The sequence below is a fragment of the Rhinatrema bivittatum genome, chromosome 10 (assembly GCF_901001135.1).
Source record: "Rhinatrema bivittatum chromosome 10, aRhiBiv1.1, whole genome shotgun sequence".
Lineage (NCBI taxonomy): Eukaryota > Metazoa > Chordata > Amphibia > Gymnophiona > Rhinatrematidae > Rhinatrema > Rhinatrema bivittatum.
The window spans coordinates 4,853,802-4,867,185 of NC_042624.1; the positions used below are offsets into that span (position 1 = coordinate 4,853,802).

The window sequence follows — 13,384 nt, forward strand, 5'->3', positions numbered from 1 at the left end:
ACATGCTCCTCCTGACATCCTCGCTAAATATAAGACCCTTAATAAATATAACAAGTAATCTCAATCTGAACAATATAAGACCTGTTAAATAGATGTCTAATTTGAAATATGTGATGCTGAGTGTACCTTCATATGATGCTATTCAATGATCAAGCTATCGTGTCTGTGAGCCAGAATATAAGGCTTCTAAATCATTAGGTACCTCAGTAATACTCTTTGAAATGTCCACATCCAATTTGTTATAATGATGATAGCAACAGAAGTGCCATTACTGTCACTTATCTTGTATCCTGTAGTCAGTCTATCACCGCCGACAACTAGGTGTTTCGGAGGCTGGCTCCTTCATCAGGGGCTGGTTCTTTGAAGAGAGACTCATGGAATGTAGATTCTATACATGAGTAAGTATGAAGACATCTTTAAGTTATTGAACACTCTTTCACTTAACAGTGGCTAAAAGGAAGTTCGATACATACGTAGTACAGTGGCCACTGTCATTCATCAAATTGTGGACTGCGCCGCTGAAAGTGCGGTCTGTGGAGCTCCGCTGAAGAAATGAAGGAAAAAATCTAAAATATATCGCACCCCAATGATTAAAACTAAAGAAGGAATTAAATCAAAACCCTTTTATGAAGGAGTTGTTGTCAGAATTATGTAAAGTGAAAATACTTAAAAAAAAAAAATAAAAAATTGAGTGAATCTATTGATCTAACACTTTGTTTCTGCATAGAAGCTTGTTGTCTTCTTAGATTTCAAGAAAACTGGGTTACTTAATCACTGTCCTTTTAAAAGACATTGTTGTTTTAAAGTTTAAAGGTACTCAGTACTTGACGACCGGCTGCTCCTGCGGCTCCTTTATTGGCGCGAAAAACGCCGACTGAAGCGCCATATTTAAAGGGGAATTCCTTCGAAAGAAGTGGGCGGTGCTAATGACGATGAAAAAAATGGGCAGTACTGATGACATCAGAGAAAACCTTTGCACAAAACTGAAGGTTCTATCTAAATGAGTGTGTGCCACTCGATCTTGTCATTGAGGCCAGTTGGTTCTAAAGTGTTCAGACGAAAAATCCATGCATTTTCTTGCTTGCTCAAAATGCTGACACGATCCCCTCCTCTCCAGGATGAGCGAACGTGTTCAATGATAGACCAAGTAAGATCATGAAAAGTGTGTGCATTGTCAATGCAGTGTTGTACAATAGGTGCCTTCAGGTCCTTATTGTTAATTCTACTCTTATGCTCCGTAAGGCGGACCTTGATCTTCCTTTGGGTTCTGCCAATGTATACCTTTGGGCAAGGGCACTGTAAAGCATAGATAACAAAATCTGTGTTGCAATTGACATCACTATTGATTTTCACTGTATATCCTGAGGTGGGGTGGCTCCAAGTCGTGCCTTGATGTGCCTGTGGGCAAAAAATACATTTACCACAGGATGTCTGTCCCGTGGACGGTGGATCTATTGGCACTGAGGATGAGGCTCTAATCACCCGTTGTTTGATATTCTGTCCTCTGGAGTACACAAACATGGGAACTTGATTAAACACTGGGTGGGGGCTTAAAACATGCCAATATTTTAACAAAATCTTTTTGATTTGTGATGTGAGTAGAGTGTGTTGTAAAACACATACCAAATCTATGTCATTGTGATTATTTTTGTATTTTAAGAGGGAATCTCGATCTGAAAAGATCGCTCTTTTGTATGCATGGTTAATTACCTGTTTGGGGTAGCCTCTGACAGCAAACCGTGTTGATAGACTGCGTGCCTGCTTGTGGAATTCTTCTACTTGTGAGCACAATCGTTTAATGCGGAAAAACTGCCCTACCGGTAGGCCTTCCTTGAATTTCCTAGGATGGTGACTATCAAACCGGAGAAATTTATTTCTATCGGTGGATTTTCTGTGTAGTGTGGTTTGTATTGTTGCATCTTGTCTAAAAATCCTAATATCCAAATATGATATGGAATCATAGTTGTAAGTTAAGGTGAATTTGATTTCCAGGATGTCCCTATGACTACCCCAGATATTTCTATCTTAAAAAATAAGTCACGTTGGATTCCACCAGGACCCATGGATGAACAAATAAAAGCTTATCAGACCTTGGTCCTTCAGGATATTTCCATACTTGAGAAGAACAAATCTCACACTTTCTATAATTTATCTAGAGGAGAAAGATCAGCTTTGTCTTTATTAGCATCAAACACCTCAATCACTATTAAGCCAGCAGACAAAGGTGGGGCGGTAGTGATATTAGATACAGTAGAATACAGAACTGAAATATTACAGCAATTACAAGACACTAAGTTCTATCGAGGATTATCCACAGATCCTACACCTATGCTACAAGATAGGATACAGCATATACTAACAGAAGCGCAACAAAATGGATATTTAACCACGCGTGAGTTCAATTTTCTTCAAGTAGTTCATCCAAGGACTCCTGTTATATATGGAGTCCCAAAAATACATAAAAGACTGGAGAAGCCCCCTTGTCGTCCTATTATCTCGGCCAACGGATCAATACTAGAACCGTTGGCACAATTTATTGACCATTTTCTCCGAACAGAGGTAACATTGGCAAAATCTTATGTTCAAGACACCTCTGATATGTTACTCAAGTTAGCAAAAGTACAGGATTTACCAGTACAGAGCCTCCTTGTCACACTGGACATAGAGGCCCTATATACTAATATACCCCAGATGGAAGCCCTTTCGCTTATTAAAGATATACTTATGCGAAGACCACGCCCACATCGCATTCAGACTCACTTTTTAGTGCAACTATAAGAGATGATTCTCTTCCATAATTACTTTGCTTTCGAACAGAACTACTACCTTCAAACACACGGGGTAGCGATGGGGTCCCCAGTGGCCCCAGATGTGGCAAATCTTTTTGTAGCCAAATTTGAAGAATCTATAGTGTACACCTCATCATTTTTTGGACAAATTTAAAATGGTCACGATATATTGACGACATTTTTTTCATATGGTTAGGGACAGAGTCTTCACTTATATCATTTCATAAGTGGTTAAATCAATCACATCCAAATCTCAAATTCACCTTAACTTACAACCATGATTCCATATCATATTTGGATATTAGGATCTTTAGACAAGATGCAATATTACAAACCACACTACACAGAAAATCCACCGATAGAAATAAATTTCTCCAGTTTGATAGTCACCATCCTAGGAAATTCAAGGAAGGCCTACCGGTAGGGCAGTTTTTCCGCATTAAACGATTGTGCTCACAAGTAGAAGAATTCCACAAGCAGGCACGCAGTCTATCAACACGGTTTGCTGTCAGAGGCTACCCCAAACAGGTAATTAACCATGCATACAAAAGAGCGATCTTTTCAGATTGAGATTCCCTCTTAAAATACAAAAATAATCACAATGACATAGATTTGGTATTTGTTTTACAACACACTCAACTCACATCACAAATCAAAAAGATTTTGTTAAAATACTGGCATGTTTTAAGCCCCCACCCAGTGTTTAATCAAGTTCCCATGTGTGTGTACTCCAGAGGACAGAATATCAAACAACGGGTGATTAGAGCCTCATCCTCAGTGCCAATAGATCCACCGTCCATGGGACAGACATCCTGTGGTAAATGTATTTTTTGCCCACAGGCACATCAAGGCATGACTTGGAGCCACCCCACCTCAGGATATACAGTGAAAATCAATAGTGATGTCAATTGCAACACAGATTTTGTTATCTATGCTTTACAGTGCCCTTGCCCAAAGGTATACATTGGCAAAACCCAAAGGAAGATCAAGGTCTGCCTTACGGAGAATAAGAGTAGAATTAACAAGGACCTAAAGGCACCTATTGTACAACACTGCACTGACAATGCACACACTTTTCATGATCTTAGTTGGTCTATCATTGAACACGTTCGCTCATCCTGGAGAGGAGGGGATCGTGTCAGCATTTTGAGCAAGCAAGAAAATGCATGGATTTTTCGTCTGAACACTTTAGAACCAACTGGCCTCAATGACAAGATCGAGTGGCACACACTCATTTAGATAGAACCTTCAGTTTTGTGCAAAGGTTTTCTCTGATGTCATCAGTACTGCCCATTTTTTTTCATCGTCATTAGCACCGCCCACTTCTTTTCGAAGGAATTCCCCTTTAAATATGGCGCTTCAGTCGGCGTTTTTCGCGCCAATAAAGGAGCCGCAGGAGCAGCCGGTCGTCAAGTACTGAGTACCTTTACACTTTAAAACAACAATGTCTTTTAAAAGGACAGTGATTAAGTAACCCAGTTTTCTTGAAATCTAAGAAGACAACAAGCTTCTATGCAGAAACAAAGTGTTAGATCAATAGATTCACTCAATTTTTTTTTTTAAAGTATTTTCACTTTACATAATTCTGACAACAACTACTTCATAAAAGGGTTTTGATTTAATTCCTTCTTTAGTTTTAATCATCGGGGTGCAATATATCTTAGATTTTTTCCTTCATTTCTTCAGCGGAGCTCCACAGACCGCACTTTCAGCGGCGCAGTCCACAATTTGATGAATGACAGTGGCCACTGTACTACGTATGTATCGAACTTCCTTTTAGCCACTGTTAAGTGAAAGAGTGTTCAATAACTTAAAGATGTCTTCATACTTACTCATTTATAGAATCTACATTCCATGAGTCTCTCTTCAAAGAACCAGCCCCTGATGAAGGAGCCAGCCTCCGAAACACCTAGTTGTCGGCGGTGATAGACTGACTACAGGATACAAGATAAGTGACAGTAATGGCACTTCTGTTGCTATCATCATTATAACAAATTGGATGTGGACATTTCAAAGAGTATTACTGAGGTACCTAATGATTTAGAAGCCTTATATTCTGGCTCACAGACACGATAGCTTGATCATTGAATAGCATCATATGAAGGTACACTCAGCATCACAGATTTCAAATTAGACATCTATTTAACAGGTCTTATATTCCTCCTGACATCCTGGCATCTCTTCTTTCCCCAAGCATGGGTCTATTACACCACTTTCTCTTTGAGGCCTATGGGAAGGAGGAGATGCCATTACTGCACCACCCCCAGAATGGGGGCACATTAGGCAGTTGGCCTGACCCATCTCATGCTTTTAATGGCTCTAGACTAGACTAAAGGGTAAAGAAAGGGCACTCAGCTAGTACAAGGAAATAGCAGAAAGACAAATAATTCTTTGTCTGTATAGTTACTGTGGAAGATGCTGGGAATATAACCCTAAGGAGAAATATCCTTTGATGGTGGAGATTCCGTGCAACTAAAACAAGTAGCAATAAATGGATAATGTAAAAGATTGAAATGACAAATTAGAGTAACAAAGCAACAGGGACGGAGGGCATACACCCCACAGTCCTGAAAGAACTTGAGCATGAAGTTGCAAATCTATTACTAATAATCTGTAAGCGGACGCCGGCCTCAAAGGATCTTGATCTAACCCAGCATGGCATTTCGTATGTTCTTAGATCTGCTGAAACGGTTTCATACTGTCTAGCTGGGGCTGGAGAACATGCAGAAAGGAGGTGCATGCCCATGTCCTGATGCATGATGATTGGGCCATGAACCAGTTACTGTTGCCCGCATTGTTCCACCATGCTTTCAATACAATTTGTTTGAGCAGCCTTGGACCATGCGCACTTCAGCTGGGAGCAGGCTAGCTATCTGCACCATGCCCTGCGGCCCCTGCTGGAGACTGCCCACAGGAGTTGGCACAGGAAACCAGACCAGCCCACCTGTGCCAGTCCTAGACTGCTCAGGTATTTTGGCCCTGGGGATGGCTGGACCAACTTGATGGCTAAACAAGTCTGGTCAGCAGCCCGATCTTTCTGCTACCAGCAAATGAAAAGTGGATTCCTTTATCGCTCTGCCCGCAGCTTAAAAAGATTACTGCTTCCACTGTTCTAATGAAATTCAACTGTCTCAAGTGCAGAGAGGATAAATAGTGTTGCCCTGACTGACCACGCGCTCTTATTCTCCCTCCCCTACTCAGCCCTCTGCTCCCAGCTCCTTACCATGATGTAAGCTTTTCCAGCACGATTCACATTGAATAAAGACTGGCAGATGGAGTTGGTGATTATTATTTTTTTAAGTTGCCACACTGGGTCAAGATCGAGGGTCCATCAAACCCAGTGTCCTGTTTCCCACAGTGGCCAATCCGAAGTACAAGGTCCTGGCAAATACCCAGAGATTAAACATAACCCATGCTACTGATTTCAGTAATAAGGTGATGTGGGTTGAGGAGCAGGAGGTGGAGCACATGCCATGTTAGGATATTAGATCCAGCTCCCGAGCATCCAGCCCTGTGTCCAGGCATTTCTTCCTTGTCCACTACTTCTCTTCATTCACTCTGTTTTCCCACTGAATACAGAATGAAGAAGCAAGAAAGAAGGAAAGGAGACAAGCAAAAAGGTTCACTGCTACCCTCTAAACATGGAGATAAATACAGCGGCATCTGCAGCTAATTTGATCATTTGTACTGAGTGTTTTCAGTGCTATGAATTTGTTTTTGTTTTCCCTTTTCAATCTGTTAACTATAAGCAGCATCCATGCACCAAGCACTGACCTTTTTAAGACTCCTGAAAGGTTAGATTCTTCCAGAGATGTCAGAGATTTCAAGTATTTTGTACAATTACAATACCTGATAAACTGAGGGGGGAATCTACTCAACACATACCTAGCTATGACAATGTTCACACAGCTAAGAAAACAGCTCTCAAAGAAGCGGCGTAGGAACACGGCAAGAAAACTAACCCGGGTTACTAAATGTGTTAACTAGAGCTGGAAAGGACATTAACATGTCCCAGCCGAAACCTCACGCTCCCCTGACCCCGCAGACATTCCACAACTAAGGATTTGAGCAATAGGGCCACAGCTTTATTAAAATTACTTTATAACAATAGACAAATCCTAATACCCAAGTCACCAGCCCCTTTCTGCAGTGCACTACCACCATCCGTTGTGCAGCAAGCTCGTCGCACGCTGTTGCTTACTGGTTTCACTCTTCTAATTTAGCATTTTTAGTTGGAAATTATTTTCTAGAAACCAAGGGCTCATTTATCAACTAGAAAAGACAGGTTATAAATCAGGACAAGCATGTTTTATGAAAGGAATATTTCAGGCAGAAAATAATTGATTTAAGGAAATCTAGTTCTATGGTACAAGTATCATAATAGCAAAAACTCTATATCATGACAGCTAATTTCAAAGTAGAAATCCATGGTTGATTACAGGAAACGAATGCCTAGAGATTTTCATAGAGAAACTATACCTTATCACAAAATAGACATAATTCATTAAGCGTTTTTGCTCAGTGACATAGAATAAACGATAATCTTTGGCATATCAGGTCCCTCTGGTTTATAAAAACCCACCCAGACAGGAAACCGGTGTCAATTTAAATTACATTTGGATATTGTAATTTCTAGTAGTAATTAATACAATCCCATTCTGTCTTGTCAAATGTAGTCGTCCAGTTTTTCCCATCATAAGAATTTTCAAGAAAGGGGGGGATTATTTTCCTGCTTAAAATGATTAATAAAGACGATGGCTTTCCTGAATGCCAGACTGGTTAAAAGTTGCATTCCATCTTCCTCATCGCAAATCATGATCAAATTCAAAAGAAATTACTTGTAACTCACCATGGTGAAAGCTGTCAGATGGCCAGAGTGCATTATTTCTAAGGAAATGAGTATTTAAAGTTATAATGTACTGTGATTAGTTATCCTTTGCTAGGATTGCCAACAAGCTCTGTGTCATAGATTGGCTAAGCCAATCCTTGCATCTATAGACTCACGGAGCTGCTAATCGGTCAAAAAAGAGCCTAAGTATTACTGCTGTACAATACTGAGTGAGGTTATTTACAAACTTTTTATGATGTCTTCTGATAGACTTGTTCTTTTATTTCCTTAAGCTCACTTGAACTATATGCCACAGAACATCATCAGTATGCATCGCGCAGTATTAAAAAGTGTCTTTGCAAGATTCATACCTTTATGGCTGTGGATGCAATCTGAATGTGATGAAGTCTACGGAGGGTGCTGTCCCTGTCAATGAAATAAGAGGCAGCCAGTTGATGCAGAGTCTCCAGCGTCACAGAGGAACTGTTGTAACTGGGATCACTTCCTTCTGATCTCTTACTCAGTTTCCTCTTGTCCACAAAGATTGTAAGCGACTCCTCTCCTGTATAAATAATATGTTCCTAACATGTAATTACAGTTTCAATATCACACATTCACACAGCAATCATATTAAAGGTCAAGTATTTTCAATACAAACACAGTACTTAGCAACCACATGAATAGATACAAGAAAGAACAGTTTTTCAATATCTGTGTTTTACCTAAGGGTTTACGCCAAGCCTTTCTTAAAAGAAAAGGCAAAATCTGTAGCTAGTCTATTATTATTCTTAAAATGCTACCATATGTAAGATACACAAACAGATACAAATAAAAGACAGTCCATGTTCAAATGCACGTAGGTGACAGTCTCTGCTCTACAGATTCACATACATGGAGTTTATAATACGTATATGGCGAACAAGTGTCTGTGGAAAGTGAATGTATTAGAGAGAAGTAAGTAGTAGGATTTAAAAGCAGCTTCAGAGAGTTGAGTTCTTAGACTGGACTGGACTATGGCCAGAGAGGGGGCATTATTATTACACACTGCCTCAGGAAGTCCATCCCATGCATACAGTGCAGCCAGGTGGAAAGCACGGAGCTAGAAGGATATTGCTAGTGTTCATTCTTTTTCATGCTGTAAACTATTGATTCACGCGAAAAATGCCATCAGCAGCTCAGAAGCTAAAATTATTCTTTTCATCACGGAAAGGATCCAACGTAGCCAGTAACAGTGCGCCTTTACTGCCCTGCTCAAGCGAGTCAACATGAAAAATGAAGCATAAGTTTAGATGGCAGCTTAGTTTTTCTTTTTATTTTACGATAAAAAAATATAAACACCGCACTGCCTTCCCAACCCCATTCTGTAATGCATCAAGAGCGAGAACAATTCCACATCAGCATGAGATGGTACAAAATAAAAATAAATTGCATCTGAAAGCAACTAACATACTTAATGTCGCAGAAGTAATTTCTACTGCAGTATTATGTTGATATATAATCTTCTGAGTCACTAATTAAATAATCATTCAGATAATTATACTTTATAGTGCTTAAAACAAAGCTGTGGAGCATAGCTTCAGAATTACATCAGTTCCACTTCTACACACCATGGACCCAATGCACTAAGCATTTTTTTCAATCGAGACACACTGGGAGAAGATCTTCAGTGCATAGGATCCTATAGGGTTCAATTCAGAACAAATCGGAAAACTGATTAAATAGCCAAACATATCAGAATATTTGGCACATGGCATTTTTTTCTTATGCTGCAGAAGACATTTGGGTGGATCTGTGGGACTTATGGAGGTTTAGCATCTGCACATTATTTTGTGCACCTCTGAATTTTGCTAAATAGAGACCTAGGTAAGATTTGTTTTGTTGTTTTTTTTTTTATTTTTTCCCGCATGAATATATAAACACTGTAGTAAACTACATTCTACATATAAGATCTGTAGTGATGAGGATATGAAAATAATGCTTTTAGGTTGTGTGGTACTGTAGTAGGCACGGAAAGGTAGGCAAAATAAATACTATGAGTATTACCACTACATGATTCTGATTCTATCTTATCAACATGGTCATGCTCTACTCAAGGAGTTCAGTTGGAAGGACCAGCCTGCAACACTTTTGGCCATCCACATAGCTCAAACACAAAGTAAACCATTATCATAACACTGGGAATGGAGCAACCCTACACACCACAAAGCAAGGCTAAGAGTGAGTCAGTTTAGTAGAGGGTGTAGTGGGATTTCAGAAACAATTCTAGAAAGTGTGAGAAAGGTTTTGGAGAAAGTAGTTAGAATTGTCCCAGGAGACATCAAATCCGGTAAGATCTGCTCCTGCAGTACATTAAAGGATATCTGGACTGTCAATTGCAAGAGTCACAAAGAACTATTTGTGCATTTCTGTATTTAGAGTTCTCAGTATCTGTCCACCTTCTGCTGCTTCTCACTGCGCCATCCAGACGAAATGATGAGAGGATTTACCATTAACTACCTAAAAAAAATTGCAAAGCTTTGGGAACCCCAATCCAGCGTATGAAGTGGATTGTCATGTCTACCATGGGTTTCCACCCTTCAAGAGTCCAATGTACCATTTTCATGATCCCATGATAGGAATTATATCCCAGTTCACCCCAGTACCAGGAAGAGGGGGCGGCTACATAGAGAAACAACTACAGCTAGAACTAAAGCCAATGATACGGATAAGCTGATAACTAGACAGAAATACCTGCACACTAAATGGAGGTCTCCCAGTAACAGAGCACTCTAAAAGGCAACTTTTAAAACCATCTATGAGGGAGGAGGAGGCGTGAGGAGAGAGAGAGGAGTCCGCTCCTTCTGTGAACGTGTCGGCTGGTGAGAGTCAACGACGGAGGACTGAGTCGCTGGGAGGTGACGTCAGCCCGACGCCCACCCCACCCCCCCTCGCTATAAAACCTGCAGAGGGAGAACAAAGTGCCAGGAGGAGGCGTGAGGAGAGAGAGGAGTCCGCTCCTTCTGTGAACGTGTCGGCTGGTGAGAGTCAACGACGGAGGACTGAGTCGCTGGGAGGTGACGTCAGCCCGACGCCCACCCCCCCCCCCCCCCTCGCTATAAAACCTGCAGAGGGAGAACACAGTGCCAGGAGGAGGCGTGAGGAGAGAGAGGAGTCCGCTCCTTCTGTGAAAGTGTCGGCTGGTGAGAGTCAACGACGGTGGACTGAGTCGCTGGGAGGTGACGTCAGCCCGACGCCCACCCCACCCCCCCTCACTATAAATCCTGCAGAGGGAGAACACAGTGCCAGGAGGAGGCATGAGGAGAGAGAGGAGTCCGCTCCTTCTGTGAACGTGTCGGCTGGTGAGAGTCAACGACGGAGGACTGAGTCGCTGGGAGGTGACGTCAGCCCGACGCCCACCCCCCCTCGCTATAAAACCTGCAGAGGGAGAACACAGTGCCAGGAGGAGGTGTGAGGAGAGAGAGGAGTCCGCTCCTTCTGTGAACGTGTCGGCTGGTGAGAGTCAACGACGGAGGACTGAGTCGCTGGGAGGTGACGTCAGCCCGACGCCCACCCCACCCCCCCTCGCCATAAAATCTGCAGAGGGGCGGCGCCCAGCTGCCGCCGGCGCCACGCCTAAGCCGCACGCACCGAAAGGGCGCGCGGCTTTGACCGGCTTAGACCGGAGAAGACCGGGGACCGGCGAAGGGCGCTACCGATTTGGTTTAGGTTTTCTATTAAACTGTCTATGGGGAGGAAAAGGAAGGCTAGGATCTTAACCTCCTCACCTAGTCAGCTAACACGCATTGGACCCATGAACCACCACGTGGTAAGAATGGTGGAACAGCCAAGAGAGGACAGCGGGGGAGCAGAATTCTATGCATCCCTGAGTCCCGGCGAAGGTCCGAAGTCTCCCCTACAACCGGCTGGTGTAATACCATCGGACCCAGCTGAAGTACCGGTAGGATTGGTCCAAACGGACACTAGCCTGAGTAATCAGGCTGAAACCAATTGGACTGAGAAAAGTATCTCCTCTCTATTAGAGCAGTCTAATTCTACTGGCATTAAGGTTAGTTTATCCCCAGGGGGAACCCTAGGGGGAACCAAGGGGAAACTAACCTTGGAAGATCTGGGAAAAATGATAATGAAGTTGGATAGTAATGTTATTAAAATGAATAATTCATTACTAGCTACTATTAAAGAAAACAGGATGTCTATAGAAAATCACGAAAAGAAAATTGAAAAATGTGAGAAAGATATGGTAATGGTCACTAATAAGATACAACTGATACAGGCATCAGAAAATGCCTTTATCAAAGATAGTCTGATCATCCATAAAGATATGGAATATATGGAAAATTTAATAAGGGTAAAAAACCTAAGATTAATAAATTTTCCTATGACAAGGCTCCTATCCCCTTGGGAATTATTTAAAAAATACCTTAAAGAGAACCTCTTATATGAGGAGGATGAAATCCGTAAATTGTCGAAGATATTTTATTTACCTCAGAAAACCTCTAGAGGATCTAGAGGGCAGGATGTAGGGGATGAACCCTCCTCACCAGGCCTATCGACTTTTTTAGAAGAGTCGGTAGACCTGATAAATAAGAGAGCTACTCTAATAATATCATGTGTATCCGAACAGGATAAGGAGAAATTGTTTAAGAAATATTTTTCGGTTAAAGATATATTATTCTGTGGACAACGAGTTCAAATATATCCTGATGTGGCTAGGGCCACTCAGGCTAGAAGGAGAACTTTCCTCTCATTAAAATCTAAAGTATTGGCACTAGGTGCTACATTTTTTCTAAAATTTCCATGTTTGTGTTTGTTGAATTATAATGGAAGAAAATATGTTTTTTTGGATCCAACACAATTAGAAATATTTCTTACAGATAAACATCCAACTTCTGCATTAGATACAGAAGCCACATAGAAATTAAATACTCTCTCTCTGTGATTACTAGTGATTGTTAAAATATTTACTAAATTTTTAGTTTTCTTGGTCTCCTCCTAAATATAGGTAATAGTGGAAATGTATATTATATCTTTATATTTATGTTAATTGTATGGAAATTCAATTATATATTCCACTTTTTTCTTTATGTTTTCATAAAGTGTAAACTGTGAAAATTAATAAAATATAAATTAAAAAAACCATCTATGAGGGAAAAATCAATGATTTACACACATAAATGGCCCCTTTTAAATATTCCCACCCAACATGTGTGTAAATTTATGTGCACGTATGAATTATGTGTATGCACACACTGGGAGAACTGTTTCAGGGAAGGAGTCAAGGCGGGATCAGAATTTACACACCTACTTCGAGGCCAATATTCAGAACCATTTAGCCAGATACATTTGAATTTCTCCGGCTAAGTGCTGTTTCAATATTCAACTGCATTCAGTGGCCGCCACTTATCTGGAGCTTTTCCCCATTGGTAATTGCATTCGCTGTTTTTGGAAACTGATTGAGCGATAAGGCGGTGGGTATTCATGCATGACAACTTGAGCATAAAAAAGGAAATTAACTAGCAGTTGGTCAAGTGCCAGTGGAATTGGGAGTTCCTGCATGAATTTGCGCTTCATTGTTTACAACCAAATGTGACGGCTTGGGCTCATCATGTCAAAGGCATAGAGCATGCTTTTATAACAGATGCAATCGTTCCAAGTGCTCTTTTACAACTGTTCCCTGAAGTGTATTACATTTGGCAGTTTAGCATCAAGAAGCTTGCAAGATGCTATGGGCCTCAGTAGCATTAGCGCACTGGGTGGCTTACGCGTACGA

General features: G+C 41.2%; 1 protein-coding gene across 2 annotated transcripts in view; it reads right to left on the reverse strand.

Moving 5' to 3' along the window:
• Positions 1–13,384, reverse strand: part of BRINP3 (BMP/retinoic acid inducible neural specific 3) — a 714,331-nt gene that overhangs the window by 326,783 nt on the left and 374,164 nt on the right. For both annotated transcript variants that reach the window (XM_029618365.1, XM_029618366.1), the window contains exon 4: positions 7,989–8,179. In XM_029618365.1, the coding sequence (XP_029474225.1) occupies positions 7,989–8,179 (191 nt within the window). The remainder of the gene's footprint in view (positions 1–7,988; positions 8,180–13,384) is intronic.